The sequence below is a fragment of the Miscanthus floridulus genome, chromosome 8 (assembly GCF_019320115.1).
Source record: "Miscanthus floridulus cultivar M001 chromosome 8, ASM1932011v1, whole genome shotgun sequence".
Lineage (NCBI taxonomy): Eukaryota > Viridiplantae > Streptophyta > Magnoliopsida > Poales > Poaceae > Miscanthus > Miscanthus floridulus.
The window spans coordinates 147,622,487-147,641,333 of record NC_089587.1 but is presented as its reverse complement, the minus strand read 5'-3'; the positions used below and the strand labels follow the sequence as shown (position 1 = coordinate 147,641,333).

Genomic DNA, 18,847 nt, shown 5'->3' with positions numbered 1-18,847 from the left:
AGGGTCTGTTCTGCGCTCGAGCTGGTTTCAGGAGATCGTGTTTCCGCTGCTATCCTCATCTGATGCTGTTCAGGATGCTATGTGTGAGTGTGTTCCGCCCTGCGTGGCGAAGAGAATAATTTATGTAAAACTCTCTATGGTATTCTGATAATCGTGTATGACTTGATGTATCACTGAGATTTGGGTAAATTGATGAATCGTTCGTCATTTTACACGTCGTTTCTGTGGATTTCCCTTCGTGGAAATCAAGGACGTTTCAGGAAGATGGCCCCAACCGCCTCTTCGCCCGAGGCGAAGTTGGTGGCGATGTCGAGGAGTGCGGCCGCTGTGGTTGGTACGTTCCGGCCCAATCCTCGGACCAGGTCTCGGCAGGAGGTGCCAGAGAGGAATGCTTGGACGATCTCCGAGTCACCGACGCGGGGCAACTCGGTGCATTTCTTGGAGAAGCGCCGGATGAAATCTCGAAGAGACTCGTCCGGCTTCTGGCGGCAACCTTTGAGGTCCCAGGAGTTCCCGGGGCGCACATAGGTGCCCTGGAAATTCCCGACGAAGACCCTCACCAAGTCGTGCCAGTCGTGGATTTGCGCGGGGGGAAGGTGTTCGAGCCAGGCTCGCGCTGAGTCTGACAAGAACAAAGGGAGGTTGCGGATGATGAGCAGGTCATCGTCCGCACCACCTAGCTGACAAGCCAGGCGATAATCGGCTAGCCATAGCTCAGGGTTCGTCTCGCCGCTATACTTTGTGAGGTTGGCAGGTTGCCTGAATCGGGCTGGGAAGTGCGCGTTGCGGATGGCTCTACTAAAGACCCGAGGGCCCGGTGGCTCGGGAGAAGGACTGCGGTCCTCTTCACTGTCGTAGCGACCGCCTCGGTGTGGGTGGTATCCCCGGGCGGCTCCGTCGTCGTGGCGCCGTTGCCTGCCAACTACCTCGTGGTCGCCTTGTACCTCGCGTTGGTGTCCAGGTCGGTCGCGCACCGAGGGGGCCCTGTTGACCGTCGGCGCGCGAGCGGGCTCGGGACGGACCGAGGCATCCTGGCCTTGGCGAGGTCGTGCCGTGGGTTGCTCCGAAGTGCCCCCGCGCCGGCGGGAGGCGGAACTTTCGGCCTGCTGCACTGCTGCGGTCTCGAGAAGGTCGCGGAGCTCTCCGCGAACCTGTTGCCCCTCGGTGGTGGAGGGCTCGGGCATTGCTCGGACCAGCATTGCAGCCGCTGCGACATTCTGGCTAGCGCGGTTAAAGATTGGGGGCGGCTCATCCCCCTCGTTGTCGTTGATACGGTGATAGACGTTGCGGGCCCTCCGTCGGGCTCCTCCGCCCTCTCCGCGCTCTTGCTGCTCCTGCTCGAGAGTGTCCCGTAGCTGCTGCAGAAGGAGTCGGTCTTGTTCAACCTTGGCTTGGAGCTCGCGGAGCTGCTCCAAGTCTGGGCGTCGACGCTCCATGTGGACGGGATTCTCGTTCCGTGCTGTCGGTGCTACGAGACGCGGAGGTGTGGCATCACCCGCCCCCGCCCGGGGCGGTGAATGGTTGCCTGTCCTTTCTTCCTCTTCGCCCGCCGTTGGCATCCCGAGCCCGACGTGGAAGCACTCACGGGATGGATCATAAGTCCCTTCGTCGTCGGAGTCGGAATAGCCGAGGCAGTAGTCGCTTGCGGCCAAGAACTGGCGCAAAGCCCCAGGGTTGTGGAATTCGGAGAAATCCACCCCGGGCCACGCCTCGTCCTCGTCCGAGGGGTCGGAGTGGGTGCTCAGGTCGAGAGCGAAGCGCTGGCGGCGTTCCGAGGGGTGCTCGTGAGCGGCAGCGTAAGCGTAGGCATAAGAGGTGGCGGCATTTCTCAACCCAAAGGGGTATGGGAACGGGGCCGTCTCCAGATTCTGCCCCGCCGGGGTCGGCTCTTCAGGGAGTGGCGGAGCGGGGTTAGACGACTGGGCATCGCCGTAAGCCCCCGGCGATTTTCCTTTGTCCAGGCTCAGGTCAGACAGGTCCCCAGCCAGGGACCCCGTACCAACAGCTGGTCATAGGATATCGGCGGGGAGTGGCGTGCCGCCCCGGGGTCGCGTAGCGTCGGGGTGGCCTTGCTCGCGCCATGCCTGGCGAGCGTGGTGAGAGCGGCCGCCCGGGCGCCGTCTGCGCCTGGGCTGCCGGGGCGCGGCTTCATCGTCGGACGGTGGGGTTCGAGGAGTGAGGAGCACCATGTCGTACTCATGCCCTAGAGACATGAACTCTAGGCTCCCGAACCAAACTATGGTGCCGAGACGCAATGGTCGTATATGGTCTGCCATTCGGAACTTGCTAGGATGATGAAGCTGACACGCAGAGGCCCCTACCTGGCGCGCCAACTGTCGGTGTTTTGGAACCGGGGGTCCCTCAACCAACGAGTGAATTTGTGCTGCGTGCCCCTAATCCCGGATGGTGATGCAAAGAGACACAAGGTTTATACTGGTTCGGGCAATCAAGGCCCTACGTCCAGTCTGAGAGATCGATCTTGTATTCCTTGCACCGGAGTGCTCGTAGTAGGGGGTTACAAGCTAGGTGAGAGAGGGGGTTAGCCCCAGGTCTCGGCGAGGGTGGTGCGGGCTGTTTGAGGCGTTGTTCTCAAACAGCGTAGAAGTGCGTGGTTCTATCGGTGTGTTCGTCCTTTCTGCCCGTCCCCTCCCCTTTACAAATGGCACCGGCTACCTCCTTTTATAGCCACAGGGAGGAAGCCAGAAGTACATGACAAGTTTACTATTTGCTGACGTGTTCTGCTCCCCGGAGCAGCGCGGCGTCGTGGGAGTTCCCGTCGGTGTCTAGTCGGTATGGCCTCCAGGCTGGCGACCTGCTGCGCTCCTGTACATTTGTTGACTTGGTGAAGTGCCGAGGCCTGGGGACTCCTGTGGTCGGTTGTGCCGAGGCCGAGACCCACTGTGCCGAGGCCGAGACCCGCCGCGCCGAGGCTTGCTGTGCCGAGGCCCTTGCAGACGGCAATGTGGGGTCTTGGCGGCCATCGTCGTAGTTGATTTAGGCGGAATCAGCGCGGAACGTGCGTCTACAGGATATGGTACCCTATATCGCCAGCAAGGGATGGTAAAAAGGTGATTTGACCGTTGTCCCGTCGCTCCTGTCGCGGTGCGCTGCCGATCGTGGCTTACGTAGTGGGCGCGGTTGGACGCATTGATTGGATGCGATAGCTTGCCAGAGCGGCTTTTGAGGCGGAGGCGACGAGGTTGCGAGACGAGCCCAGCCTCGGACGAGGCGGAGCGTGGCTAGCTCACCTGAGGCCCTATCGGGAGTCTCGGGCGAGGCGGATCTCGATCAGTTCGCTGGTCCCGAGGTCACAGGAACCCAGTTCTGACTTCCCGTGTTGTGTTCATCCTTGGTGCAGGAGTTTAGGCAGCACAGTAGCCGGTAACCCCTGCACAGTCCCATCGTGGATGGCAGGGTGCCGACGTGCTGGTCTGTTACTTCACCGTACTGTGCCGTCGTGGGGCTCTAGTATGGCGTGATGCAGGACATGGCGGGCGACGTGCTGGTCACCGTGTGATGACGTCGTGGGGAACAGCGGCTCTGCAGATGCTGAGGCCGAGCTATCGTGGGGGGCTCGATGGTCATGAACCCTCAGGCAAATTGTCGAGGCCTTGGGGGAGTTATTGGCCCTGGGTACTGATTTCGAGGCCACAGTAGCCCAGACGTGGCTCCCCATACCACGTTGTCCTTGGTGCAGGAGTTGGCAGCACAGTGAGGCATGGGCGTTAACCTATGTGCACGGTGGTTAGTACAGTGGCGGGTAACCCCTGCCCAGTCCTGCCTCCTGTCCCATCGGCCATTCTGCTGTACTGTGCCGGGCACGCGGCTGTTGTCAGGGGCAGCAGTCGGCTGAGTTGACGCGACACGACGTTTTGCCAGAGGAACGGGAGAAGGAAGAGGTAGCGGAGTGCTGCCGAGCCCGCCATGCGCGAGACGGAGGGTCGGTGGCCCGGCCGATGCTTTTTGGCGGGGGATCGGCCAGGACCCGTGGTGAGGGAGCCTCGGGCGAATCGGAGAATCGGCCGAGGCTCGCGGTGACGGGCCTCGGGCGAGTCGGAGAATCGGCCGAGGCCAGCAGCGTTTTGGCTGGTATCGATCTTTACGAAGTCTAAGCAATCGTTTTTTGGGTCTTGCTTAGGGTACCCCTTCTCACGGTATCCGACAATCGTGCAGCTAAAGAACGTGCAGCATGTCCCCTCCATCAAGAAGAATCTCGTTAGTGGATCTCTATTATGTAGAGATGGCTTTAGACTTGTATTTGAGTCCAATAAATGTGTTGTATCCAAGTATGGAACCTTTGTTGGAAAAGGCTATGAAAGCGGAGGCTTGTTCCGCTTCTCTTTGATGGATTCTTGTGATAAAATTGTGAACCATGTGAGAAATGATGATGAGTCTAATGTTTGGCATTCCCGACTCTGTCACATCAATGTTGGTTGTATGACGCGCTTAGCTAGTTTAAAATTAATCCCTAAAATCGATCTGGTCAAAGGGTCTAAGTGCCATGCTTGTGTTCAAGCGAAGCAACCTCGCAAGCCTCACAAGGCTGTGAAAGAGGCGAGAAATTTGGCACCACTAGATCTCATTCATTCTGATCTGTGCGAGATGAATGGTGTGTTGACCAAAGGAGGAAAGAAATATTTCATGACTCTTATTGATGATAGCACAAGATTTTGCTATGTGTACTTGCTAAAAACAAAGGATGAAGCAATGCATTATTTTAAAATCTATAAAGCTGAAGTAGAGAACCAATTGGAAAGAAAAATCAAACGGTTGAGGTCTGATCATGGGGGAGAATACTTTTCACATGAGTTTGATTCATTCTGCGAGGAACATGGAATTATTCATGAGAGGACGCCTCCATACTCCCCCAATCCAATGGGATTGCCGAATGAAAGAATCGCACTCTAACTGATTTGGTTAACGCCTGCGGGACTTTCCAACGAATGGTGGGGTGAGGCTATATTGACGGCATGTCATGTCCTGAATAGAGTTCCTACAAAGAATAAAGAAGTAACACCATTCGAGGAATGGGAAAAGAAAAGGTTGACTCTCTCATACCTACGCACTTGGGGATGCTTGGCCAAGGTGAATGTGCCAATCATCAAAAAGCGCAAACTTGGACCAAAAACTGTAGATTGTGTGTTCCTCGGTTACGCTTTACACAGCATCGGCTATAGATTCCTAGTTGTAAGCTCTGGAGTACCTGACATGCGTGTTGGTGTAGTGATTGAGTCCAGAGATGCTACATTCTTTGAGAATGAATTTCCTATGAGAGGAAATGAACCTAGCACATCTAGTCAAAAACCTGTTGATTCCCCTGTGGCGCCAACAGAACATCTTGAACAAACATGTGTTGAGAATCCTGAGGAGGATAATAGTGGAGCTACTCGAAAGAGTAAGAGACAGAGGACTGTAAAGTCTTTTGGTGATGATTTTACTATATACCTCGTGGATGACACTCCAAGCACCATTGCTGAGGCATTTTCCTCTCCCGACGCTGACTACTGGAAGGAAGCAGTGCGAAGTGAGATGGATTCAATTATGACCAATGGAACTTGGGAGATTGTTGATCGTCCTTACGGGTGCAAGCCTGTAGGATGTAAATGGGTGTTCAAGAAAAAGCTTAGGCCTGATGGTACGATTGAAAAGTACAAGGCAAGGCTTGTGGCTAAGGGTTATACCCAGAAAGAAGGCAAGGACTTCTTTGATACTTATTCACCAGTGGCCCGATTGACCACAATCCGAGTACTGCTTGCCCTGGCTGCGTCTCATGGTCTTTTCGTTCATCAGATGGATGTTAAGACGGCTTTCCTAAATGGGGAGCTAGATGAGGAGATCTACATGGATCAGCCTGATGGCTTCGTAGTAGAAGGTCAAGAAGGAAAGGTGTGTAAATTATTGAAGTCTTTGTATGGCCTAAAACAAGCACCTAAGCAATGGCATGAAAAATTTGATAAAACTATGACATCTGCTGGCTTTGTTGCGAATGAAGCCGACAAATGTGTGTACTACCGCTATGGTGGGGGAGAAGGAGTAATCCTATGCTTGTATGTGGATGACATACTAATCTTTGGGACAAGCCTCAATGTGATTGAGGAAGTCAAGGACTTTCTGTCAAAGAGCTTTGACATGAAGGATTTGGGAGTGGCTGATGTGATACTAAACATCAAACTACTAAGGGGAGAAAATGGTGGGGTAACACTTGTACAAACTCACTATGTGGAAAAGATACTGAGTCGCTTTGGTTATAGTGACTGCAAGCCCGTGTCCACTCCCTATGATCCAAGCGTGATCCTGAGAAAGAACCAAAGAATAATGAGGGATCAGTTGAGATACTCCCAAATCATCGGCTCGCTAATGTACTTGGCTAGTGCAACGAGGCCTGACATCTCATTTGCTGTGAGCAAATTAAGCCGGTTTGTTTCAAATCCGGGAGATGATCACTGGCGTGCTCTTGAAAGAATATTGCGCTATCTAAAGGGAACGTCGAGCTTTGGCATTCACTATACTAGGTACCCGAAGGTACTCGAGGGCTATTGTGATGCAAATTGGATATCTGATGCTGATGAGTTAAAAGCCACAAGTGGATATACATTCACACTTGGAGGTGGCGCTGTTTCCTGGAAGTCTTGCAAGCAGACCATCTTAACAAGGTCAACAATGGAAGCAGAACTTGCAGCACTTGATACCGCTACTGTTGAGGCTGAATGGCTCCGTGAGCTCCTTATGGATTTGCCGGTGGTTGAAAAACCTGTGCCCACAATTTCTATGAACTGTGATAACCAAACAGTAATTATCAAGATAAACAGTTCAAAGGACAACATGAAGACCACTAGACATGTAAAGCGGCGGTTAAAATCTGTCAGAAAATTGAGAAACTCCGGAGTAATAGCATTGGACTATGTCCATACGTCTAAAAATCTGGCAGATCAATTTACTAAGGGACTATCGCGTAATGTGATAGATAGTGCATCGAGTGAGATGGGACTGAGACCCACATGAAGTTCTATCGTGGTGGCAACCTGTCCTATGTGATCGGAGATCCCGTGAATTAGGATGGTGAAACAAGCTATGAGTAGACTGAGGGAAGAGACCCTTTTTAATAAAGGTCAATCTCTTGAGTAATGCACTTCTCTTCCTATCTGTATGGCAGGTTGGTAAATACCTTAATGTGATCCGAGTGGCTTAATGAGAAGCAAAGATGTCGGCCTACAGGGCATCTTAAAGGAACACACCTATGTGAGTTCGATTGCTAGTCACAATCTATGAGATTTGGGTGATCTCTAGATACTCATGAATAGGCCAGGAGTATGACTTATATGCTCCAACCAGAGGGGATGCTACAGGCAGTCTAGTATCAGTAAAGGAATCGAGTGAGCCTCACTTTGCACAAAACTGTCAATTCAAGGCATAGTCCATTGGTCAGTTGTAAATGAGTGTAAACTCCTTTTCTAGATGGATGTTCAACTTAACAGTCTCCATCGAAACACTGGTATATCAAACAAGCTCAGAACTGAAGACATTAACTGTGGACTTCTGAAGTTTGGTGGGGATTGTTAGATTAATTTGGGCCAGGCCCATTATTTATTCTAATTAATCAAATAAACTTCAAAGGCCCACAATTATTGTTAAGTGGAAAAGTGATTAGTACCATATGGGAAATTCACTAAAAAGGTTATCAACTTAAATAGTGAGTCTTAGGACTCTCACATAGATAAGTTGAGAGGGAGAACCGGAAGGCCACACGCGCGCGCCGCCGCCGCCGAGCCGAGCCGCGCCGCCCGCCCGTGCGCGACGCGACGGGCCGGGCCGGGCCGGGCCTGGTTTTGTCGCTTGGCCCAACCAAAACCCTAGCCGCCGCAGCCAACTCCCAACGCCCAACCACCCTGTCCAGGTTTATTCCCCCGACAGGGCCTAACGGACAGATGGGGAACTGCGCGGCTATAATGAGGGGGGGGCGCCCCTGTTCCGGCGCGCGAGACCCAACTCTTCCTCTTCCTCCTCTCCGCAACATCTGAGCGCTGAGCTGTTCGTTTGCATCTCCGACCGGAGTTCCCTGCGCGCACAGGGAGCTTCGGTAGCAGGCCTCCGGAACTTCCCCCGTCAAGCGTACCTACACGGGTAGGCGGGGAATCAAGTTTTTAGGGAGCGCCGGCTTCCCGGTGCGACTGCTGCCCCGTCTGCAGTTTCCTGTTCGGGGGCTTCTGCTTTCTGACAGGAGAGTCTCGTTCTACTGCTCCGACACCACACCTGCAGGAGCTTTCCGTGCTACTGCTTCGACACCGCACCTGCAGGAGTCTCCCGGCGCGACCTCCTCGGAGCTTCCCGTGCCACTGTGCAGGAGTCTCCCGGCGCGACCTCCTCTGCAACATGGTGGACACGAGGAGGACTGGTGGCCGCACCAACACCAACGACGGAGAAGATGGTGGCTCACTGTCCGCGGGTACCGGCAATCCCACCCTAGGGTATAAATCTAATCCCACTATGCGCTATTGTTCATATGCTATTCTGTTAGCATTTTTAGCGTACTTGGTTGCTGCACTGTTAAATACTATCTGCAGTAGTGGTGGTGTTATAGTATGGTTAGTGGTACTGTTACTATTGTTTAATTCGTATTTATGGATTAATATAAGTCGTAAATTGACCAAATGTTCAACATAGACCATAGACTCTTCCTAAACCGCCATGTACCTGATCTATCTTCATATATAAGAGGAGGTCGGATCCTACAAAGGGGAGGATGATTCCAAATAGAACAGATCATTACAGTCCTCACCGGAACAGCTCGAGCAGAACCACCCGACGTACTGTTTGGACTACTTTTATTTCCATTTATTAGGTTTCTGCCGTATGAACCAAACATCACGTAAATACATGACTAAAAAAGAATAAACAAATCCTAATCCCGTAATTACGGGATAACACAGGAACGAGGGCCTTATCTTTCTTTATTTGTGAGCGGCGTACAATGCATCAAGGGCCGCGCCGCATGGTTTTGTTAGTGTGCACGCGGCACGCCGATTGGTTCATCATGCATACAACATTGCACAAACATGTACATGCATGAAAAAGTTCAGAACCTAACAAGCTAGCTAACACGGAATTACACAACATGAATCGAAAAATGTCAACAGTTAACATGTTAATTGATCTGTAAACTTTGGCATTGTAAAACATGTTGCAGTCTAACACATTATTATACGATTCGCTGGTATGAAACTTAGCTGAAACTGGCTGAAAACACTGTTCCGGCTGAATTGTTGTGAGAGAAAAACACTGTTCCGGCTGAAAAAAGAAGTCGAACAAGCCATTTTTAAGACAAGCGAACGGGGCAGTGTATACACTATGTTACTCGATTAAAATTGTGTTACATACTTGAGAGCGTATTCTAATAGAACACGTAGCTGTCGTAAAGTTTCACGTAGGTACCTAAAGTTTTATGTGCGCGCCGTTGCTCATAAAGTTGTCGACATGCATAAAAAATAAACGATAATACCGTGGTGAGGACGTATGTACGGGCACGTTAGTCCGAACGCCTTGTACCTGGACCAGCACAGCGACTGGCCCAACAGCCAACGAAAGGCCTGCTCCATCTACACTCTCTCTTTCATCTCTACACTACGACAACCAAGAAATCCCCAACTCCCAACTCGCTTCGCTCATCGCGGTGAGCCATGCCGTTCGCCCGCCCCAAGCAGCCTCGCTGCCACGTGGCGCCCCCATCCCGCGTCACGCCGCGCTATGACCCGGCCCGCCCCTGTGTTCTACCCTAACTAAGCGACTTCCCTATAAAGGCTCGCATTCTACATTGCCTCAGAGGGCCCTTACAACATAGAATAGGCGCCATGTCATGTTCCCCGCCACGTCGAAGGTGCTGCCAACGTCGCCGTTCCACTGGCGAGTGTACCGTGCCACTGCCGCACCGGTGAGCTCCATGCGCCACCACCGATCATACGACAAGCCTCCATTCCTCCAAGCTGCAAGGTCACATATTGCGCTGAAAGCGTATGTTGCAAGCGAATGTTTCAAGTGTTTCAGATGTTTTATCTGGATATTGTATGTGTTTCATTTAGATGTTGCAAAAGTAGATCGGGATGTTACACATGTTGCAATGGTTATACACGTATGTTGCAAGTGTATGTTCTAAACGTTTCATCTGTTTTTTAGACATATGTTACAAGTGTGTTTGTTTGGATGTTACATATGTTTCACACACATGTTGCAAATGTTTTATCTGAATGTTGCATATTTGAATGGCTTTTCATGTGTTTTTAGGTATTTTTGCAAATGTTTCAGATGCATGTTTTACATGTTTCATTTGTCTACAGACATATATTGCAAAATATTTCAAAATTAGATCAGGTGTTGCACACGTTGCAATGGCTCCAGTGTCTGGTGGACAGCGGCCTAGGCAGGGCTTCGGCTCCTAACTCGCTTGGCGCGCCTCGTCCTCGTCCTCTCCTCTCCCTCCCCTCCCTTCCCTTCTCTCCATCTCGCCTCCAGGGCGGAGCCAAGATGAGCACCTCGGGGGGGGGGGGCTAATCAATAGAGATTTAGAACAAATGTCGAAGATTAATGGTGAAATCACGTTTTTTCTACAGTAAATACAAAGCAAAATCACTCTCACGGGGGCCCCCGTGGATCCGCCAATGCTCGCCTCTGTGTTGGCATTGGCATTGGGGTGGGGGTCGTCGAGCGTGCTACGTTCGGACGCAGGCGCTGGCGTGGGATGCGATGCACGTGGGATGCGACACGGGGCGTGGGGCGTGGGATACAATGCAGGCACAGGTGCGGGAGCAGCATCCGGATGAGTCCAGCGGCCGGACGTCAAGGCGTTAGCCCTTCCACAAAATAAATAGTTTATGCTAATTAAACTACGTTCATATCTAGAGTTACAAAAATAAAAAGGTTAACCATATATAATCGATCACATATGCATCAATTAGATAAAAAATATTTATATATCTAAAACTTTTCCTATTTATCCTATTTTATGAAATTGAAAATTAAATAAATATATATTTCATATAACTATTACCTTATAGGCAGTAATATATGATTCTATCCCTTCGATATAATAAAATAAGCAGACTCGTAGTTCTTTAGGAGTACTGTAGCAAAACGATTTTAATGACCCAACATGTGCTATGCAATAAACAAATGCGATGTACTCTTTTTCTTCAATAACCCGGATTTTGGGTTGGAGATTTAAACGAGGCATGTGCATATCATGCCAATCACCCAAGGAGTAGCGTGGTTGTAAAACATATGGACTTATGTGGGTACTTACCCAACTCTTTAATCTTGGTAGGACTTACATACTAGGTGGGAGCTATTGTTAATCACTAATATTTAGAGAATAAAAAATAGTTTTTCTATCTTGTGCCTATATGTTCACCTACTTTCTCAATATGTTCTCCTACTTTCATTAATTACAAGAGATAGAGATGGAAAGGATGGCAACGCGTTTTTACAACATTCTTACATCAGTTTCCATTAATTGTTTTGTACAAGTATGGCTAGGCTAATGCAACCACGCGATGTCTAAAAAAGTCACTGCAAGTCTGCACTGCACATGGTATGGAACACCAAGTACAGTGCACCGTGTTCATGACCGAAATCTGGTATATGGCAGGCAGATGTATGGAGACGATCTTCGAGGCATCGAGCCTGGAGAAGCCAGAGCTGTTCGATCCAGCGTACAGCATCGACGGGCAGAAGCTGTACAGTGCGGCGTCAGAGTGTTTATTTAAGGACGGATACAGCAAGTGCAAGACTCGTGCACGCACGTACACGTGCCTGGTCTTCTCCCTCTTCCTCCCGCATCCTCGAAACACGCAATGGTTACTGTTCGGCGGCTCCTCGTGCCATGGGCGGTGCTGCTGCTCGCGCTGCAGCTCGCCGGTGCCTCCCATGTCATCCACCGGAGCCTCGAGGCCGTGGCGGCACCGCCGTCGGTGCCGTCCTCCATTGTCAGCCCCCTGCTCAGGACGGGATACCACTTCCAGCCAGCAATGAACTGGATCAACGGTACGCTAGCTACTTCTCTTGAAGCTGGAATGAATGAATGATCACCCCTCCTGGCTGGCCTCCCTTTGCGCCTTGCTCCTCTCTCTCTCTCTCTCTCTCTCTCTCTCTCTCTCTCTCGGCTCTGATTGCTGGGACGGCGGAACTCATCGGTTGTAGACCCCAACGGTACGCCTTTTACCCTGCCTGTTTCTTGCAGTTACCTTATCCAAGAGATATCCTTTTCCTCTGGTCTCTCTCTCTCTCTCTCTCTCTCTCCCTCTCTCTCTGCTGGCTGGGACGGCGGAACTCATCGGATGTAGACCCCAACGGTACGCCTTTTACCCTGCCTGTTTCTTGCAGTTACCTTATCCAAGAGATATCCTTTTCCTCTGGGCTCTGGCTCCACACTCCCTATACATGTGTACTTGTGTAGTATATGATTTAGCGCATAAGAATCATCTACATATATTAATTAAGTGGCGTAAAAGCCGGTGGGTGCAAGTACACTGTAAAGAAAGAAAAAAGATTCAGTATTAGCAAAATAAAGTTAGTTTTCTTCGAAAAAGAAAAGAAAACAGAATAGCATAGAGGTTGGTTTGACGTGCTGAGAATATGTTTGGCAACTGCGTGCAGCTCCGATGTACTACAAGGGATGGTATCACCTGTTCTACCAGTACAACCCTAATGACACGGTGTGGGGCAACATCGTTTGGGCTCACTCCGTGTCACGCGACCTCATCAACTGGATCGCTCTGGAGCCTGCAATCTACCCCAGCATCCCCTCCGACAAGTACGGCTGCTGTTCCGGCTCGGCGACGATCCTCAAAGACGGCACGCCTGCGATCCTCTACACAGGTATCAACCGCCCGGACATCAACTACCAGGTTCAGGTGATCGCGTTCCCGAAGAACGCGTCGGACCCGCTGCTCCGGGAGTGGGAGAAGCCCGCGGCGTACAACCCGGTGGCGACGCCGGTGGGCGGCATCAACGCGACGCAGTTCCGCGACCCGACCACGGCGTGGTACGCGGACGGCCATTGGCGGATGCTCATCGGCGGGGCGAGGGGCGTCCGAGGGCTGGCGTACGTGTACCGGAGCCGGGACTTCCGGCACTGGACCCGCGCCAAGCACCCGTTGCACTCGGCGCTGACGGGGATGTGGGAGTGCCCGGACTTCTTCCCGGTGTCCGCGTCAGGGCTCCAGGACGGCCTCGACACCTCCGAGCCCGGCGCCAAGTACGCACTATCGGACTTCTGTAGTTTGCCGAGTGTCCGAAACACTCGGCAAAATACATAAAACACTTGGTAAATGGTTCGCCAAGTGTAACACTCGGTGAATAGCACTTGCCAAAAACAGTGACGGCAAAGTCAACTTTGCCGAGTGTCTTTTATCGGGCCCGACACTCGGCAAAGTTGAAACCGAAAAAACCCGAAAAAATGGGATTTTTACCCAAAAAAAAATGGAATTTTTTTTATCGATGGAGGCCTCCACCGGCCAGCGCCCACCCATCTCCGACATTTTTCGTGTGAATTTCATGGCTACGCGGTCGACGCGATTCGAACCCGAGACCTCCCGCTATGCACGTACCTCCTCTACCACTACACCACACTCTCACTTGTGTCTGCATTCCGTTTTAGTTCCCAATATATTATACTAAACCGAGTATAAATTGCATGTTTGAGGCCCTAAACGAATTCAAATAAAAAAGTTGTAAACTACAAAGTTTCATAACTTTTCGAGATCTACACTTTTAGTTTAGGAAGTTTTTCCATCCGAGGTCGTTTACAAAATTTGAATTTTAAAATTTTGAAATTCAAACACAGTTTTGCATGACAAGATGTTTTCAAATCAAAAAGTTGTAAACTACAAAGTTTCATTACTTTTCGAGATCTACACTTTTAGTTTAGGAAGTTTTTCCATCCGAGGTCGTTTACAAAATTTGAATTTTAAAATTTTGAAATTCAAACACAGTTTTGCATGACAAAATGTTTTCAAATCAAAAAGTTGTCAACTACAATGTTTCATAACTTTTCGAGATCTACACTTTTAGTTTAGGAAGTTTTTCCATCCGAGGTCGTTTACAAAATTTGAATTTTAAAATTTTAAAATTCAAACACAGTTTTGCATGACAAAATGTTTTCAAATCAAAAAGTTGTCAACTACAATGTTTCATAACTTTTCAAGATCTACAGAGTTTATTTTGGTTGTTTTTTCATCCGAGGTCATTTGGAAAGTTCGAATTTTAAAATTTTGAAATTCAAACGCAGTTTTGCATGACAAGATGTTTTCAAATCAAAAAGTTGCCAATTACAAAGTTTCATAACTTTTCGAGATCTACAAAGTTTATTTTGGTTGTTTGGTCATCTATTCATCCGACATGGTCGTTCTAACATTGTTCACAAATCTTATATCTCTCTCTTGTAGTTTCATAAACTACCAGAGAGATATGTTAGATTTGTGAACAAATTTATTTTCACTTTGTCGTATGAAGAAAAGACCAAAACAAACATTGTACATCTTGATGAGTTATACAACTTTGTAGTTGAAAACTTTTTTATTTGAATTAATTTACTGCTTCAAAATGTGCTTTGAAATTTTCTTTGCCGAGTGTAAAAAAAAATAACACTCGGCAAATAAGCTCTTTGCCGAGTGTCAAAAAAAAAAACACTCGGCAAAGAAACTCTTTGCCAAGTGTCAAAAAAAACACTTGGCAAAGAGCCTCTTTGCTGAGTGTCAAAAAAAAAAACACTCGGCAAAAGCGTCTTTGTCGAGTGTCTGAAAAAAAACACTCGGCAAACCACGTGGCACTCGGCAAAGAACCGGTCTCCGGCAGTGACGTGGCGAAGAACAGCCTGGACCTCACCGCTACGACTACTACACCATCGGGTCATACAACAAGAGCACGGACCGGTACTACCCGGATAACCCCAACGGCGACTACCACCGGCTCCGCTGCGACTACGGCAACTACTACGCGTCCAAGACGTTCTACGACCCGGCGAAGCGGCGGCGGGTGCTGCTCGGGTGGGCCAACGAGTCGGACAGCGTGCCGGACGACGAGGCCAAGGGCTGGGCCGGCATCCATGTACGTCGCTCGTCGTCTTGATTTACTGTTTCCTACTTGTGTTGCTTGCTGCTGCTACGCCATCACTCCGATCCAATCCATCAGTGTGAGAGAGCTGCTATCAGCGGCACACATGCGCCTACTCTTAGCTAGGGCATATACAACCCACAGACGGAAGGCGTCGTCTCTAAGAGACTGGTATCTGACATATAGATAAGTAAAAAGATAGATCATACAACTCAGAGACGAGGGGTCGTCTGCAAGCATTTTAATGTTTCGCATGTTGCCAAAATCAATGATGAATATCAATTTGTATACCATTGTATTGCTGTTTAATAAAAAATGATTCAAGCATGAATATCAACTTGCTACCATATGTGCTTGAATAAACAAGCTAGGTAGGTGACCTGTAGACGACGAGCAATACATGAATGCGCTGGGGCCTGACGAGGACCGCGGTGGCGCAGCCCTGCTCCTCCTCGGCCGCCTTGACCTGGCGAGGTAGGGCACCTCCCCGAAGCCGGCCGTGTGGCGCAGGGCTTTGCGGCAGCTTACGATGGGAGCGGACACCAGCGCCGGCGCTGAAGGATGGAATGCGACGACACCGACGACATAGGGAGGTGGGGAAAGATTTGGCGCGAGATTTCCCTCATACGCGTACCGGAACCGCGTGCGCGTGCACTGGATCCGCGCTCTCGGCTTGGCCGGGGACGCCGGCGACCTGTACAACGCTGCTGGAGGCGGCGTCTCGGCCTCGGGCCACGCGACTTCCCCGTCGTCTCGCGAGACGACGCAAACCCCGTCTCCTAGCATCGGTGGGGTGTTTTCTGCGAAATTTACGTCGTGGAGACGGGCTCAAGAGACCCCTTGTACATGCCCTTAGGAGCAGCAGAAACTAGAAAGCGCGCGCGTTGAATCGTTGACAACGGATTGGGCGACTTGTTTGACTGCTTGTGCTTGTGCTCGTGACAGGCGATCCCGAGGAAAATCTGGCTCGACCCCAACGGAAAGCAGCTGCTGCAGTGGCCCCATCGAGGAGGCTGAGAAGCTCAGAGGAAAGCCCGTCAATGTGGGCGCCAAGCTAGTGAAGCCCGGCGAGCATTTTGAGGTCACAGGCATCGCAACTTACCAGGTTTGTTAGTTTTACTAGCTAGTGGAGGCAATGGTAACATGCATGTGTGCGCGGAAGTAGTTGTTCCACCACTAATCGATCTTGTGATGGCAGGCTGACGTGGAGGTGAGCTTCGAGCTGGACTCGTACGTCGAGCCTGGAGAAGGCGGAGGCGTTCGACCCGGCGTACGACAACGACGCGCAGAAGCTGTGCGGCGTCAAGGGCGGGGTGGGGCCCTTCGGCCTGTGGGTGCTGGCCTCTGCCGACCTGTAGGAGAAGACGGCCGTCTCTTTCAGAGTCTTCAGGGACGGATACGGCAAGCCCAAGGTGCTCATGTGCACCGATCCCACCAAGTATGCCCACCTACTATCTACGAGTCTACGTACATCCTACCCGTCTTCTCGAATCACAACAGCCATATTGCACATGTGCATACACATAGAGGGGGTACATGTATACCCCGCTCGGGCCCAACGTTACCACTAATAAGATTATTACGTGGACATATATGCTTCTTCGTATTACGGCATTGTTCGGACATAGTCGGAATCGCATCAATCCGCACGTCAACCAAGACCTACAATGTTTGCACGAAACTAAATGGAATGGTTTGTTTTTTCTCTCTTGTTGTGTCGGGCAGGTCATCTCTTAGTTCTGAGCTGTACATGCCGACCCTCGCGGGCTTCCTGGACACTGACATTTCAAGCGGGAAGATTGCTCTTAGAAGCTTGGTACGTACTACAAACTAACGCCTGCCAAGCAAATGTCACAATTGACTGCTGCCAATGCAAGCAAGGATCACGACTTAATATTTCACTGATTCTTATATTGGCCCCGTTCGGCTTACCTTATATCCGGCTTATTCAGCTTATTTTTTTAGCCGAAACAATATTTTTTTCTCACAACATTTCAGTCAAAACAGTGTTTTTCAGCCACTTTCAGCAAGCCGATCAACATGGCATCTATATATATGCAGATCGATCGGTCCGTGGTGGAGAGCTTCGGCGCGGGAGGCAGGACTTGCATCCTGTCACGGGTCTACCCGTCCGTCGCCATTGGAAAGGATGCTCACCTCTATGTTTTCAACAACGGTGACGTGGACATCAAAGTGTCAAGCCTGACTGTCTGGGAGATGAAGACACCGCTGATGAATGACGAGGCCTACTAAAGTGTCGGTGTCGATCGCACAGAATTAGAAGGCCAAAAATGTAACGGTGCCTTAAATAAAACCGATACTAATTTGAGGGCTTGTGACTATATTCGTGTTACAAACATTGACTTGGATACTAATTTGAGGGCTTGTGACTATATTCGTGTTACAAACATTGACTTGCTGTTTCCTGCACACAAACGCAACAAGCAAGTGCGGACCTGCGGTTATGTGACAAATCTTACCGTACCCTTGCTTGACTCTTCTCAAAAAGAGAAGAACACGTGAACACTCAGGGCTGTTTGGTTCTCTATTCCAGGACTAGAGACTAAAACAGGGACTAAACTGTAGTCCGTTATCTGTTTGGTTCTAGAGACTAAAATTGACTAAATAACATTAAGGGCTTAAGGAAGATGAATAAAGATCAAAATACCCCTGCTTCTCTTGCCTAGCTGCGCCGATGAAAGGGGCACGCCCCGAGCCGGGGCACGGCCGCGGTCACTGGGGAGCCAGGGCATGATCGCCGGGAAGCCCAGGTCGCCGAGGCGCGGGCGTCGCCGTCTCCGAGCCAGCACGAGCGGGCAGCCGGGGACGCTGGGCTGGGGTGCGGTCGCCGGAGCACAGGGACGTTGGGCTGGGGCACGGCCACCGGAGCGAAGGGGCGAGGCGTAGCCGCCGAGGACGCCGGACAAGACCGCAGCCCACCGAAGCACGTGGCCATCGGGGCGCAGCCCACCGGGGGTGCGGCTGCCGGGGACATGGCCACCGGGCACGAGCGGGAGAGACGGGCGCCGTCGGTTGTGCTCAGGAAGAAGACGAGCCAAGAAAAGGATGCAATAAAAGAGGAGAGAGAGAGGGGCATGGGGTGTCAAGTTGGGCCAGTAATCCCAAATAGTCTCCCCCCAAGGGGCTACAACCCACTAGTCTCTAATCCCTCTAGTAGTCCCTCCTGTTTGGTTAAAATGGACTAAAAGTGACTAAAGTTTAGTCTCTAGTCTGCAATCCCGAGGAACCAAAGAAGCCCTCACTATTGTCTGCAATAAGTCAGGGTGTGTTTAGTTGGGTGAAAGTTGGAATTTGGGGCTACTGTAGCACTTTCGTTTTTATTTGGTAAATAGTGTTCAATCATGGACTAATTAGGCTCAAAACGTTTGTCTCGTAATTTCCAATCAAACTGTGCAATTAGTTTTTTTCGTCTACATTTAATGCTCCATGCACGTATCGTAAGATTCGATGTGATAGGTACTGTAGCACTTTTTTGGATTTTGGGTACCATCTAAACACGCGTTCAGTAACATATGAGCAATTATTCCGTAAGTAAATAAACTTGCGATCTGGTGACCACCCGGTCCTAGTGCCCACCACCATTGGTGCCGGCAGCTGCTCGGCCCCGATGTTGGATCCTACTACTCCTCGTTTTCTTCCTCTCTCCCCCACCCTATGATCCCATGGAGCTCAGTTGCCCCCTTAAGGATGTCCTGGTCTAGGACACCGCTGCCTCTACCACAGCGTT

The 18,847-nt window shown here is 50.5% G+C and overlaps 1 protein-coding gene and 1 pseudogene across 1 annotated transcript; both read left to right on the top strand.

Annotated features, from left to right (window-relative positions):
* LOC136469990 (beta-fructofuranosidase, cell wall isozyme-like) overlaps positions 1–17,352 on the top strand; it is a 25,800-nt pseudogene extending 8,448 nt beyond the window's left edge.
* LOC136477335 (beta-fructofuranosidase, cell wall isozyme-like) lies at positions 11,849–13,363 on the top strand. The gene has a single exon (XM_066475459.1). It carries the CDS (start codon positions 12,648–12,650, stop codon positions 13,302–13,304), a length of 657 nt encoding a protein of 218 aa, XP_066331556.1. The 5' UTR covers positions 11,849–12,647; the 3' UTR covers positions 13,305–13,363.
* Positions 17,353–18,847: the final 1,495 nt, after the last annotated feature.

Bases quoted from the DNA above. Each gene is read 5' to 3' on its own strand.
- LOC136477335 (XM_066475459.1), top strand. From the start codon at position 12,648: ATGTACTACAAGGGATGGTATCACCTGTTCTACCAGTACAACCCTAAT.